At 39.6% G+C, this 15,033-nt stretch overlaps 1 protein-coding gene across 3 annotated transcripts in view; it reads left to right on the top strand.

Annotated features, from left to right (window-relative positions):
* Window positions 1-13,565, top strand: part of fam78ab (family with sequence similarity 78 member Ab) — a 14,896-nt gene extending 1,331 nt beyond the window's left edge. For 2 of the 3 annotated variants that reach the window (XM_008424416.2, XM_008424417.2), the window contains exons 2-3: window positions 309-612; window positions 8,993-13,565. In XM_008424416.2, coding sequence (XP_008422638.1) covers window positions 350-612; window positions 8,993-9,518 — 789 coding nt within the window. In that variant the 5' untranslated portion in view covers window positions 309-349 and the 3' untranslated portion in view covers window positions 9,519-13,565. Of the gene's footprint in view, window positions 1-205; window positions 613-8,992 lie in introns of those variants that run through there. The other variant, XM_008424415.2, reaches the window with a different exon arrangement.
* Window positions 13,566-15,033: the final 1,468 nt, after the last annotated feature.

Below are 15,033 nucleotides of genomic sequence, written 5' to 3'. Positions count from 1 at the left end.
GATGCCCAACTTCTGCAAGTGAAGTTGCATTTTCGCACCGGAAAGCATGCGCTCTGCGGCTGTGAAGCCTTTCTATTGGCTTGCCTTCCTCTCCTCACACCATTATGACTTCACGTATGGCAACTCTTGATATATAGAGGTGTTTTGGTTATATAGTCCTTCTTCTTCATGTTCTATGTTTTTTTTTTTTTTTTTTTTTTTTTTGGAGGGTTGGGGAGGGAGAAAGGAGCGTGTAGGTCCAAAACTTATGGTGATTCTTCCTGCTGTTTCCATGCGTCTTTCTTCTTCTCCTCCACCTCCTTCTCCAGAGCTTTGGGCGCTTTTGTGGATTGTGTTACAATACAGTGCAATGGGCTGCATCCAGAGCCTCAAGTGTAAGCCCAAGAGTTTCCGAGACAGCGTTATCGTCCTGGAGCTGAGCACGTCCATCGACTCCAACCCCACCAGCATCGACGAGGCGTCCAGCGTTGTCCTGCGCTACCGGACGCCGCACTTCCGAGCTCATGCGCGTCTCCTGGTGCCGCCTGTAGCGGCCAAAGAGACGTGGACCATCGGGTGGATCCAGGCGTGTAACCACATGATGTTCTACAATACATACGGGGACAAAGGGAAGTGAGTACGCCTGGCTCTTTTGGCACGTTTGAGAAGTGAGTGCTGGTGTTAAAATAAAGTTAAAAAAAAAATAATAATAATATAAAGTAAAATAAACTAAAGCAAAGTAAAATAAATAAAATTGAACTCAACGGAAGAGTTTTAATAAAATCATTCATCTATGTAAATTTACTTTTTAAAATTTTTTATATGACATACTTATACAATAGTAATAATAATAATAATAATAACAATGATAAAATATTATTCAATTTATTATTTAAATGGCAAAATGTAATAAGAAATTGAACTTATAGTTTAGACTTATTTTCTGTGCTTGGATTGACAGAAAGACCACTTGTTTTGCTTTAATATCATTATCCAGGTTTGATTAGAACAGAAAATCACCCAGTTGGAACAGTGTCTCATTCTGTATAAATAAATAAATACATTTTCTGGACATTTTAAACATGAGGATTAAATTATGTATAAGTAATTGAAATTACAGTGGTCTTTTCAGAAAAACAAAAAACAAAAAAACTTGAAGAGTATTTTGAATTTAAAAGATAATTGTTCAGTCTTAAAACACAGAGAGCAGTGAGAGCCCAGCTGCCAAGAGGGAGACATTTTTTTTTTTTTCCTGTTTTCTATTTTTTGTTTCATTTCATTGGCTGAAGGTTTGAATTCCTGTTTTCGTGCAACAAGTATTGCTAAAATTACGTGGCAGAGGAAATGTTACTCAGAAGTGAAACTCTTGCAGCATCTGGGTTACACAAGAACACCTGTGGGGTTTTTTGCATTGTCTGAAAAAAAAAAATAAGACCAACACGTTCAAAGCTAAACGTGCAAAAGCTCTCGCCTATGGCTACATAGATGAGAGTATTTAGATGAGAAATAACTGCTGTGACCTTTCATATTCTTTAGTGACAGCTAGCACTACTGTTGTCCTTTCTTCTGTTTCCTATGTGTCAGCAGACATGCAGTCCTTGTCTTATTTACTGTGGGTAACCACACGCTGATCAGAATATACTTTATCTGTAGAGAAGAGGATGTCTGCGTGCTGCGGCACTAAGATTAGAGCCAGACACCCCCACCCATGTGTATGGCCCAACATGTTTCTTTCCCCCTTGAGCCCCCTGTTCCAGTGGCAGTAAAGGTGAATTCTCCCGAGTGTGTGATGGAGAGATGGATAAAGGGAAACATTAACCTTTCAAAGTTTGGCTTTGTTTGTTCACCCAGTCTGCAGGTGCATCTGTCAGAATGTGATCAAAAACTTTATTTCATTTAATTTATTTCAAAAAAGTGGAACTTGTGTGTTATATGGAGTCATTACACATACAAAAAATTTTTTTCAAGTGTTTATTTCTGTTAAATATAATTGCTATAGCTCGCAGTTGATGAAAAAAATCTAATTGTATTTATCAAATAAATAAATAAGAAGATTACATAAGATTATTAAAATAAGGGTTTTCTAAACAGGAGGTCACTAAAGCAGGTGTTGGCGCTTTTGGCAGTGTAGGCACGTCCCAAAAATAAAATCAGCTTCTCCGTAAAGTTTGCATGCAGAAGGAAGTGGGGGATTTCTCTAATATGTCCAGGTAGACAGCTGCTCTGACTTTGAACTTCATACAACATAATGGATCAACACCAGCAGATGGCATGGCTCTCCAGATACACTGGAGTCTCTGCTCCTCTAGTCTTCCCCTGGAAACTTGATTTCCAAATAAGATTCAAAATCGACTTTCTCCAGAAACAAGATGTTGGACCTTTGAGCAACATCTAGTATTCAGGGAAGACTTTGAGCATTTAGTGTTCAGGAACGGCTTAACATAAATATGTCTGTGTGGTGACTCTCAACACTCCGACTCCACAAGCCTTTGGCTTTTGAATCTTCTCCAAACTCTTGAATTGACTTTGCCACACAATCATTTAAAGGCTAAGGTCATTTCTCTTGCTTGTTCAACTTTTTCTTTTTACTCTTTTTTTTTTTCTTCTACTCGTCATTGATTTACTCTGTGAAAGCCTGCTTCCCCTTAACTGTGCAGACCACAACATAGAATGGTTGTATTAAAAGATTCCTTTTTTTCTTTATTGGTCTGATGTAATGTTCACATTTTCTAAGAAATTTGGGGTTTTGTAAGCTGGAAGCCATTTTCACCAAGGTTAGTAAAAATAAATGCTTAAAATACACTCCTGTCTGTGTAAAGAATCTGAATATTAATTATATTTCAGATTCAAATTAATTGAACCACTGAAACAAATTAAGTTATTGGTGGTGGTCTAGGCTACACTCCTGTCTTGCAGCAAGAATATCCCGAGTTTGAATCCCAGTCTGAGGACTGTCTGCTTGGAGTTTGCATGTTCTTACCTTGCATGCTATGCATAAGTCCTCTCTGGAATCTCCAACTTCCTCTCACAATCCAAAAACAGGACTGTTAAGTTAATTGGTTACTCTAAATTGCCCATATGCTTTTTCATGCGTTGGTTGTTTATCCTTTGTGTCTCTCCCTGTGATGGACACCCTGCATCACAGGGTGATGGACACCCATMACCCTGTGATGGACACCCTGCATCACAGGGTGATGGACACCCATCACCCTGCATGTTAAGTACAAATACTTAACATGAACCTGTTAAGTATTTGTAGGACTATTTTTGTGGAGATTTAAAAAATTTATTTATTGCCTCATTTGTGCCACTAAGCTGCTTCTGTTCAAGATTTATTGTATGCAAGGGAGAAACAGCTTTTTAGGGATACAGTAGGTGTTGTTGGTAGAAAGAATCAAATACTTTGTCACCACTGTAATACAGGTACTTCTCCAAAAATTAGCATATTGTGATAAAGTTCATTATTTTCCATAATGTAATGATAAAAATTAAACTGTCATATTTTAGATTCATTGCACACCAACTGAAATATTTCAGGTCTTTTATTGTTTTAATATTGATGATTTTGGCATACAGCTCATGAAAACCAAAAATCCCTGTCTCAAAAAATTAGCATATCATGAAAAGGTTCTCTGAACGAGCAATGAACCTGATCATCTGAATCAACAAAGTAACTCTAAACACCTGCAAAAGATTCCTGAGGCTTTTAAAATCTCCCAGCCTGGTTCAATACTCAAAACCGCAATCATGGGTAAGACTGCTGACCTGACTGCTGTCCAGAAGGCCATCATTGACGCTCTCAAGCAAGAGGGTAAGACACAGAAAGACATTTCTGAATGAATAGGCTGTTCCCAGAGTGCTGTATCAAGGCACCTCAGTGGGAATGAAAAAGTGTGGCAGAAAACGCTGCACAACGAGAAGAGGTGACCAGACCTTGGGGGAAACCTGTGGAAGCAGTGGACTGAGTCTGGAGTAGAAACATCCAGAGCCACCATTCACAGGCGTGTACAGGAAATGGGCTACAGGTGCTGCATTCCCCAGGTCAAGCCAATTTTGAACTAGAAACAGCGGCAGAAGCGCCTGACCTGGGCTACAGAGAAGCAGCACTGGACTGTTGCTTAGTGGTCCAAAGTACTTTTTTTGGATGAAAGCAAATTTTGCATGTCATTCGGAAATCAAGGTGCCAGAGTCTGGAGGAAGACTGGAGAGAAGGAAAGGCCAAAATGCCAGAAGTCCAGTGTCAAGTAGCCACAGTCAGTGATGGTCTGGGGAGCCAGACAGAAAATCAATGTTGGTCAGAACAGAGGGACTTAAAATGTTCTTTGTCACCTGCTGTATGTGTCAAAATATTTCATTACTGTATTGTAGTTTTAAGTCAGGAAGAAAACCAGAACTATTAAGCTGTCAGGCTTAGAATGTCAGCTGCTGGTGTTGGTCCACTGTGTTTTATGAAGGGCAGGGTCAATGCAGCAGCTATCAGGAGGTTTTGGAGCACTTCATGCATCCATCTKCTCAAAAGCTTTATGGAGATGAAGATTTAATTTTTCAACACAACCTGGCACCTGCTCACAGTGCCAAAACCACTGGTATTACTGACCATGGTGTTACTGTTGGCCTGCCAACTCTCCTGACCTGAACCCCATAGAGAATCTGTGGGATATTGTGAAGAGAAAGTTGAGAGACSCAAGACCCAACACTCTGAATGAGCTTAAGGCCATCGAAGCATCCTGGGCTCCATAACACCTCAGCAGAGCCACAGGCTGATGGCCTCCATGCCACGCAGTCATTTCTGCAAAAGGATTCCTGACCAAGTATTGAGTGCATAACTGAACATAATTATTTGAAGGTTGACCTTTTTGGTATTAAAACACATTTTTTTCATTGGTCGGATGAAATATGCTAAATTTTTGAGACAGGGATTTTTGGTTTTCATGAGCTGTATGCCAAAATCATCAGTATTAAAACAATAAAAGACCTGAAATATTTCAGTTGGTGAGCAATGAATCTAAAATATGACAGTTTAATTTTTATCATTATATTATGGAAAATAATGAACTTTATCACAATATGCAAATTTTTTGAGAAGGACCTGTATGCCCAGCTTTCACAGCATTAGTAAAAAATGGTTTTGTCATGCCTACATCTAGCTATATGAAGGCGAAGACATTTAAAAAATATATACTAAATAAGTTATTTTAGTGAATGCAAATGCAACAGCTCAAAAGTACCCCACATGCCCTTTTTCTGCAGTTTAAAAGTCATCGTCAAGATGCAGTAGAAGATGAATTCTCGTTGCTTGAATCTCACACCGCATAGTTGCTTTTGGTGGTGATAACGGCCCAGCATGCTGTAATTGCACAGAACAGCTGAGGATGGTAATATTGATAATTTCTCGGCTGGCTTTGGACGGTGCACTCAGGATTCTGTGCACATTCATCATTCCCATGTGCACCGTTGGGATATTGCAAGGTACGGTTTGGTTGGTTTGGACATCCCGTGTGCGTTTGCTAGGAGGCAGGCATATACTTGCATGCACGTAGAAATGAAAAGAAAAAGAAACTGCTGCTTAAAGTTCAGACTTTACACAAAAAGGCTTCTCGGTTTTCTGAATGCAAACACTCTCGTCTGCTCTGTCTCTTGGACACATTTACTTTGTAGGCATCTGTGCTTATCTACAACATTCAAAGTAACAGGAAACGGCAATGAGGTTTCTAGTAGTGGTTGCAGATATGCGTTTTGTCTCCCATGAAGGAAACCTGTCAAGTCCTTAAAATCATGCACAACATTCCAAATTCATTCATTCAATCTGTCTAGTTTTGAAGTAATCACAATACATGCACCGCTTACAAATCTCCAAACTACAAGCTTGAGTTTCTGTCCGGAAAGGCAAACAACAGGAAGTGTACACTAGCGGTGGTTTCCACACTCGCATTGTCGGCTCCGGAGTGGGTAGAGGTATCCACGGTTTACCTGTGTTCACTGCTTGGTGCTTCCTGTCTCCATTAAGTATTTTGATGCTGGGTGCAGTAAATGCTCCATCTGAATGGAAGACGCGAAGACGGCGCTCTCCTGTTTTACTTTTTGTTCCGACTTATGCATGTGGAAATTTTTATATATATTTCTTGATGAATTAAAGTCAAGAGACTTTAAGTAAACAGCACAGTTTCTTGGCTTTTCCATTTTGAAGAGTAGCTAAGAGAAAATGGGCTTTGCGCCACAAGCTTTTGTAATAACTTGGATTAATAGTTTGTGTAATAGAAATTGTAGGAATGCCACTGATTTTGGCACCCACGCTTTTGTTTAAGTCAGCTTTATCTCCATTATTCAGTGTGAGTTCATGCCACAGCAATAAAAGGTGCATTTATTTCATAAAGCTTCTTCCACATAAATGCATGCATGTAAATTTTGGGTGGAGAGGCAGTAAGTTGTGTCATCGCACTGCTTCACCTCTATTCTGCTGATCCTCCAAATCAGGGAACGAAAGGTAATCTATTTTCACACTGCAGACAGAAAATCAATGTTGGTCAGAACAGAGGGACTTAAGATGTTCTTTGTCACCTGCTGTATGTGTCAAAATATTTCATTACTGTATTGTAGTTTTAAGTCAGGAAGAAAACCAGAACTATTAAGCTGTCAGGGTTAGAATCGGCTTAGTGCTTCTTTCTTGTGTGATTAGATAACAATGTTGAAATGAGTTACTATCAATGCCGAAAACAAAGAAAACACATAAAATGTGACTTGGTTTTCAGTTTGTGTCATTTAATCACAGATTTGGTCATTTGTTTAAGTCATGGCCATACGATTATTTATTTATTTTTTTTATGTTGCTATTAACATTTTTGAACTTGTCAGTAATTGAGAATAAAGAATGCAAGCAAGAAAGTAAAGCACACATCTTCCTACATTCACATAAAAGCTTCACAAAACCTTTTGGTATGTTAAAGTGCATCTCCACCATGTTTTTATTCCGTTCTCTCCCCAACAATTCAAGTTCAATAAACCAAAATAAAGTTTCCATTGTTGTCATTTCAATTGACAGCATAATAACCACAATGTTTAAATTATGTGCTCATTTGAATAAAGCCAAGTCTACAAAGAATTACCTTTATGTAGTTGATACATTTCTCCCTGTGATTTTGCCACAGTAGCCAAGCTTTGCCGATCCCTTTTAATTTTTTCAAACTTTTTGTTAAAGACGAGATATATTCTGTACCAAGGTGACCCAGCCAAAAGTTTTCGGATCAATACCTGCTGCAGGAGACGGCTCTTCAGCTCAATCCTCAAACAGCAGACCAGTCAGTGGACTGGATTGTGTGTCTACACACTGCATGTTTAGCAATCAGTTGTGCTGTATTTTCTTTGAGTAATAAATGACCTGAACTGTTGTTTTGCACATTTTGAAAATTCTGCCACCGCACACCAAAACTTTATCTGCTCAATTGTATGAATTCGTTCTGTATTTGTCTTCCTGCCACTTGGCAAAGATAATGTCAAATGAAGGGGCCGATCTTAAGAAGTTCTGATATGGGCAGAGATTTATCAATAAGAGATTGTAGGCTGATTTTTCTTAAAACTTTTGTCATGTCTGCTAAGATTGTGTCTGACCTAGTTTCTTGCTAAAAAAAAAGATACCTGCCTTGAAAGTAGTAGCCGTTAAACAGTGTTTATATGATTGAAAACTGTCAAAATGATTTGAGTTAACACGGGATAACTAATGACTAAGAGATTGGTCGTTTTTTTCAAAAGGTTTCTTGGTTTTGGTGTTTTTGGTGTTTTTCAGCTGTTTCAGATAAATGCTGATTTAATGAGCTAAATTAAAGAGTTAACAGTTTGGATTAGATAGAAAACAGTCATTGAAATGGAGTTTGTACAAATGGCAGCATCATTGCAACAGAGACCTGGAGAACACCTGCGTGCGTTTGCATATCGCTGTTGCAGACCAGGCCTAAAAACTGCAAAGCAGTGCAAAGTTTTCTGCTGTGTCTAATCTGATTTACAGTGAGGGAGGGAGATGTGACTCTGTCTTTTACCCGGAAAAAGTCAATCAGATTCATTTACTTTTCCTGTGCATGACTGAACAATTATCTGTCTGGACAGCTCACGCTAAGATGAAGCAACTTCAAAAAAATGAAGAAATAAAAATAGACTTTGCTGCACCATGTGAGTTGAACTTAACCAATACAGAACAAAACGTAGCAATTACTAGTAGTTACTTTTAGCTTGCCATTGTTTAACTGAGGCTTTATAAACTTGTCAGACTTCAAGGGATGATCAAATTTTTTAGTAAAAAAATAAATGATGAAGCATAAAATATAAGCTTGTTCCCGCCTCTTTTAAAAATGGTGAACTAACTGTATTCATTTGTCTCAATTTGTATTCTGCAGAGATTTGTGAAAGGCTGCCAATAGTTATAAATCCAGTATGATCTATGAAAGACAGCTGTTACAAAATTAAAAGGTTGAAACTTTGCCATTATACATTCTCCCACCATGGACTGAAGTTGGCTGGATTAGTTCTCCTTCATCAATTTGAGAAAATATCTATTGATGTTCTTGGGCTGATGGCTTCTTTTCATACCAGACTTTTTCCATGCATGATATTAATCACAACTACAAAAGTACAAAATAGTGAAGGTCAAATCGAGGTGACCAGTACCAGTTGAAGCAGCCTAAATGAACAACCGACATCTCTTTGAAGGAAATAGTTTTCATTTAAATTGTTTTTTTACATGTATGTTTTTTTCTTTGACTTCATTTTTCACATCACTATAGTCTTGGTCAGGCAAACCGAACATAACCCGATTGTTGTGAGATTTCTAAATATGAGTTGTGTCACCTTGCATTTAAAATAAGACCTCCATAATTTCAAACATTGTAATGGGGGAGCAGATAAATTCAACATGGTGTATTCAGAGTACGGCTTCCATACCTTCACTCTTGATTAAGACAAAAAAAAAAAAAAAAGCAAAGTTTCTTTTTAAATCCTCATTTGTGTCTCTATTTCTAACATCCAGGTCGAGTTGGGAGCTTCCGGACCTGCGTGACGGCAAGATCCAAGCAATCAGCGACTCGGACGGTGTCAACTACCCGTGGTATGGCAACACCACAGAGACCTGCACTGTGGTAGGGCCCACCAAGAAGGACAGCAAGTTCGCGGTCAGCATGAACGACAATTTTTACCCCAGCGTTACCTGGGGAGTACCGGTCAGCGACAGCAACGTGCCTCTGCTCAGCAGCATCCAACGCGACCAGAGCTTTACCACATGGCTGGTTGCCATCAACCAAGCCACCTCAGAGACAGTCGTTCTCCGGACAATCCGCTGGAGGATGAGGCTTCATATTCAGGTGGATCCAGAGAAGCCTCTGGGTCAAAGGGCTGTTTTAAAGGAGCCTGTGGCCCAGGAACAGCCTCAGATACTGGGCAAGAATGAACCCATCCCCCCCAAAGCCATGGTGAAGCCCAACGCCAATGACGCCCAGGTGCTTATGTGGCGGCCAAAGAAAGGTGATCCCATGGTGGTCATCCCACCTAAATACTGATCTGCTCCTCTGACCAGACTGGCCTTTGATACCCACTCTACTTCATCCCTTAACTCTATGTTTTGTTTACGTTTCGCTCTCCATTTTCGCCAACCTCTGAGTGCTTTAATCCGTTTTCAATGTTGTTTTTTTGCCCCAACCCAATTCTTTGTGTCTCTATAATCTCCCACGTTAGTGAAATAAACACTGACAAGCACGAGAAAGAGGCTAATAAAACCACAACAGACGAAAGGACCAGATGTTCCTTTAGAGGAAGGAATTTACTGCAATTACCTGCAACCATTCTACCTTCAAACATAGGTCGGGTCTCACTGTGCTGAAATGCAAAAAAATGAACAGAAGCAGTGTTTAATTTATAGTTTTACGCTCTGACTGAGCCGGCTGATTAGACCGTGGGCGAGGTTAAGCGAGACATGATTGTGTGTGCAAGGCATGCCGCACAAGCCGTGTACGAATACAAGTGGTATTTTTTTTTTTTACTATTATTATTTATAGGCTGGAAGAGGGTGCATTCATTTGTGTTTTATGCTGTTTGGTTATTTACATGACGAAATGCAATGAGTGACTTAGATTTTAGTCATTTTTAAGGAATTCTAGATCTTCGATCCATGCTGCCTTAAGTTTACATCGCTTTTCACTGCAAACGTTTTCGCCTTAAACTGAAGTGCAATGCAGTCATTTAGTCGCCGGTCCCGATTCTTCCAGAGACGCTCGGTGCTGGGTTTAGGACCGGAGCCAGAGCACAAAAGAAAAATTCCTTTTAGATTGAATCTTTGACGTGTAGAGGAATCCAATGTATTGCACCCGGCGGAATGAGTGGGAAAACAGTTATACAATCAAACTAACTCAGTGTGTTTGGGTTTCAAGTGCATTATGCAACAAACAAGATGCTCTGTGAAGCCATCAGTTGTACTTAGCACAGTAAACTAAGAACATCTGGAGAAAAATCTAGCGAATAGCACAGCTGACCTCATTGTTGTCACTTTATTCTGCCGATATAGGCTGTTGTAGAATTGACTGCATCAATCCATCTCAGGGCCTCCGTTTTACTTCCTCCTTGTCTGTTTTCATCTTCCTGCCACTGTAGCTCACACAGGACATAGAGCAATTTCCCTTTCTATTTACGTGCAACTAAAATCAAGAATCTGTCTTTGAAGAAACTCGTCATGTACAACAGTGTCCTCCACCCACCCTTTCTCACTTTTTTTCCCCTCTCCGCTGTCGGGGCTGACTAGTAGAACAGGAAGCGGGCGAATTAATGCCGACTGCTCGGCTGGCATATAGATGACCCACTTCTCCTCTCTGCCTGTCGTAGCTCTCGCTGCATGCCGGGCCTGTCTCCCTTCATTTTACCGCCAGCGAGAGTTAACGCAGGCACACATGCATGAATAAAGAGCGCCGGTCAGCTAAACATCAGTGCTCAACAACCCAATGCTCATTTATCTAGAAAACTTTGAGAGGAAACCAAAATTAGAGCTGCATTTGACTTCAGAAATGTTCTCCCTCCAAAGACAGGTTTTTTTTTTTTTTTTTCCTTTTTCAATTTTTATCCCACCAGACAAATTGAATACACATAAGGCTCACCTGTTTATATATTTAACTTTCTATTTAAATGCAAACTTTTCTGAAAATTGAATGAGAAGTGCGGCGTTTGTCTCATATCAGTATTCTAGATCTGGAGCGGCATCCAGGAATCGCCCAAAAACAATAATAAAAGTGCGACTGCCACTGCCTTTGAAGCTTACCGGTTAAGCCATTTTATCTCATTTGCATAACATGCAAAAATAGAAGCACAGCTTCTTTTATCTTAAGGCTGGACTAAAGCTAGTATATCCTGACGACAGCTGGGAGAGGCTTCACCCCACCCACGCACCCTGCGACCCAAAACAGGATGAAGCGGATATAAAATAAAAAGTATTTATACATTTATTTATTTATTTTTTTAGATGAATGAACATTTCTGAAAACCAATTGAAATTGTTCTCCTGACTACAGATGTGGGTTAACACTGTTGGAGAATAATCTCCGAAGGCTCAGCAGCAAATGCCCTAGAAGTCAAACAACATGACAAAACTGACAGATCAAATCCATCTGTGGATTTAAAGTCATGGAAAGGCAAAGTTCAGAATTTTTGACGTAAGGTTCTGTAATGTCTTCCCTGCAGTAGATAACAGTCTTGCTGTTTTGGTTCAGTATAAATCCAGATTAGTTTTTTTTTTCCGCTAAGGCTAACGCTAACAGCTAAGAGGGGAAAAAGGGTCGAGACAACAGCAGACGTCTACCATCTTAAAACGACTCCGATCTCAAAACCGCCACAGAGGTTTTGAGATCCATTAAGCTAGCATGTTTACATCAAGCCTTCATTTATAAAAAAAAAAAAAAAAAAAAAAAAAAAAGCTGATGACTATGTGCTCAGAAAATGTAGGTAGGAGGTGTTGCGCTACCAGTGGTCTTCCTGTGTGAAACGTACTCTGAATGGAGAATGCAGAAGTATTTGAAGTCAAAGTTTCTCACAAGTAAATATTACAGCAACTTAATTGAGCACTTTTTGATTTTTTTGCGCTGCCTTACTTATTTTTATTTGGTGATTACGCTGACTGAAAGGGCTTTACTTGTTTCATTCTTAGTATGTGTTTCACAAAGGAAACTAATTGGTGGCGCACTGCCTCCTATCTCCATTTCCTGTGTAAATAATCAGTATTATTTTGTTTTAAATAACCACATTGCGTAAATGTGACAGTGATGTAAAAGTTCGTAAAATACTGTTGACATACAGTAAATCACTATGATTACAGTTGTTTTAAAACTGTAAATGTCAGCTTAAGTTTTGGCCCGTCTTGAACCGGCCATTAGATTTATCCTTCAAGATAGACTAATGCGGATTTCTACTAAACGAAGACACCAAGACAGTTATCTGCTGTGGACAAGACACTCGTCTGCTGATAAATCTTTTAACCAGACTTGACTTTTAAAGATCACAAACTATCCCTTAAATACTTTCTTAATTTCAAACATGGCTAACACCCATGCTTGGCCTGAGACGGCCACAGTCCCAGGCTGAGTCACGGGTGAAGGAAAAGGGAGGCTCAGGCTACTGCGGGACGGCTGTCACATTTAGATATGCAGTGGCACACTTTCTGAAGCCCTCTTTGGGCCCAACAGAGCTGAGCCGGACTAGCTCGAGTCACGGCTCGGGCTTAAGGAGGCCAAATAACAACAGTGAAGGGCTGTCGCAGTCAGAGGAGTGAATGTAAAGGTGAAGACAAACTCAATCCTGTCATAAAACCGACACAGACATGTTTTTGAAAGCAACCTGGATGCAATCCAAACATTATGAAAAGATTATTATTTTGTTTCTAGTTTTATCCCGTCACAGAGTCCGCTGCATGAGGACTCTTTATTTCACAGACTTTGTTCCGAGATCCCAGTCGGACATCCTGTAGCGTAAATACTCCGCTTGTCTGCTGCCATTTTCTCCACACACACACACACACGCACGCACGCACACAAACTCAACTGAGGACATAACTCAGCTGAGGTTATGTCCTTGTCATAAAGCAGGGGTTGAGCTAGCCCACACCAGCATACAGCCTCCCCCTGAGGGGAAGGGAGCAGGCCGGTATCTGATTGTCACTGCGGTGTCGCATTGGCAATGTGTACTCATTTAGAGGGGGGGGTGATGAAGGGGGGGACGGCGGCACGTGGATCATGCGACTACAGGCACGAGCGAACAGAGCCATAAGCACAACACACCTGCTCACTACTAATATTTAGGGAGTGATGTGCAGCTTGTATCTTTAGTTTGTTTTAATATTTTAATTTTAATAATAATAACAACAACAATAATAAAAGGAATTTAAGAGGTCACCGAGTGTGTGTTTGTCCATAATCATCAGTGTTTATATGTCGGATTGAAGCTAACGGGCACTAAGTGTCTTCTCTTTATCTCAACCTGTCATGTATGATGATAACGTGTAAGCTGTGTTCACACCAATGAAAAATGTCAGCAATGCTACATGTGCTTCCTTAAAAAAGAAAAAAAAAAAAAAGCCAGAGAAAAACAAACAAAGCTTCCAGACTTAGCAGAAGAGTTGTCTTGTTGACGGTCTTTAATTTTGTTGTTCAGATGGCGAGATGTGCCAATGTTGGACAAGAGCCAAAACTATGCAGTGTGACGCCGACACCCTCGTGAACTCATAAAACCTCCTGGCACCTGAAGTGACCGCTTGGTTTGAATAAATGTTTTTATATTCCCAGAGAGACATTGTGGATCGAATCATGTCTGTGAGGTTGTGTGCCAAGTAAATAGACGTCTCCTTTCCTAAACCCACACCTTCACAGTTCTTGTGAGGGCGGCTACTTTTCCGTTTTTGAAGAAAGTATCTGCTCTCCCTTGAGCCACTCAGGAATCCCTCGCCTCATTTCCTGGCTTTTGTTTTTGGTTTTGAGAAAAATTCACCTTCCATAGGCCTGTCCATAGGCTCTCTCATTATTTCAGTAAATTCAATTCATCATTTTAAAGGTAACCCTCTCTAATGTAGCACACAAGATGACTAAAGGAAATGAGTTGGTTTGATGTCTTGGAAGCACAGTGCACCACTGGAGTATTTTGGGCAGAATGTGTTCTTTTTTGTGTACCAATACTTGAAAATGGGTTGGTTCTGGCAATTGTTTAAAACTGTGAAAATGCACAACACCAGGGATAAAAAGCCCTTATATATATATATATATATAAATAAAAATAATATATATATATATAAAGAATATATAGAATAAAATAAAATATACAAAACTGAAAATATTGTGCTTTCTTTATTTTACTCTGAGATGTGAATATTTCACCATTTCTCTACTTCTTGGTATCACTTAAATTATTACATTATGATTTATATGTACAGGTGTGCAGGTGATAGCGCAAGAATGAAGATATTTGCATCTTCCATAAAGGCTTTTATGGAAGATGCTATGCTAATGGGAAAAGACAGCTGTCTTTAGCTTGTACACATTAGAAGGAAAACTGCCTCATTAGGTTGTGTTTGTATTACACAATATCAGAGTGGAATAATAATATTAGCGACGATCTTGGGAAAACAATTATTACGACTCATCGATCTGAGACGTCTTGTTAGCCAGCATCGTTCTGCAGTGGTAACCAGTCAAGGTTGAGACAATTAGAAAAACTATAGAAAAACTACGGCTTAAAAGGCCAACAGTAAATGCATTTTCCTTTAAGAGATAATGCAAGATAATGGAAGCAAGCTTTTACCTTGTGCAAAGTTGCATCTGATTATAACGATAACTCTGACAAATAAAATCAAAGTAAAAGTGCCTTTCCGAGAAAGTACAATACCACGTTCAAGTCAAAGTGTAGTTCTCATCCTGACAGAAGTGCTGTAGTGTGTCCTGATGTGAATTATGCAGGAACAAATGCCGGCAAATCTCACTGAATTAAATCAAGCTATAAAGAACAGAGGGCCAAAGTTACTCAACAACTGTGCAGGCCCTAGATAATGTT

This window comes from Poecilia reticulata, linkage group LG12 (assembly GCF_000633615.1).
Source record: "Poecilia reticulata strain Guanapo linkage group LG12, Guppy_female_1.0+MT, whole genome shotgun sequence".
Classification (NCBI taxonomy): Eukaryota; Metazoa; Chordata; class Actinopteri; order Cyprinodontiformes; family Poeciliidae; genus Poecilia; species Poecilia reticulata.
Note: the sequence above shows the minus strand (reverse complement) of the source record. Positions and strands in the feature narration are given on the sequence as shown.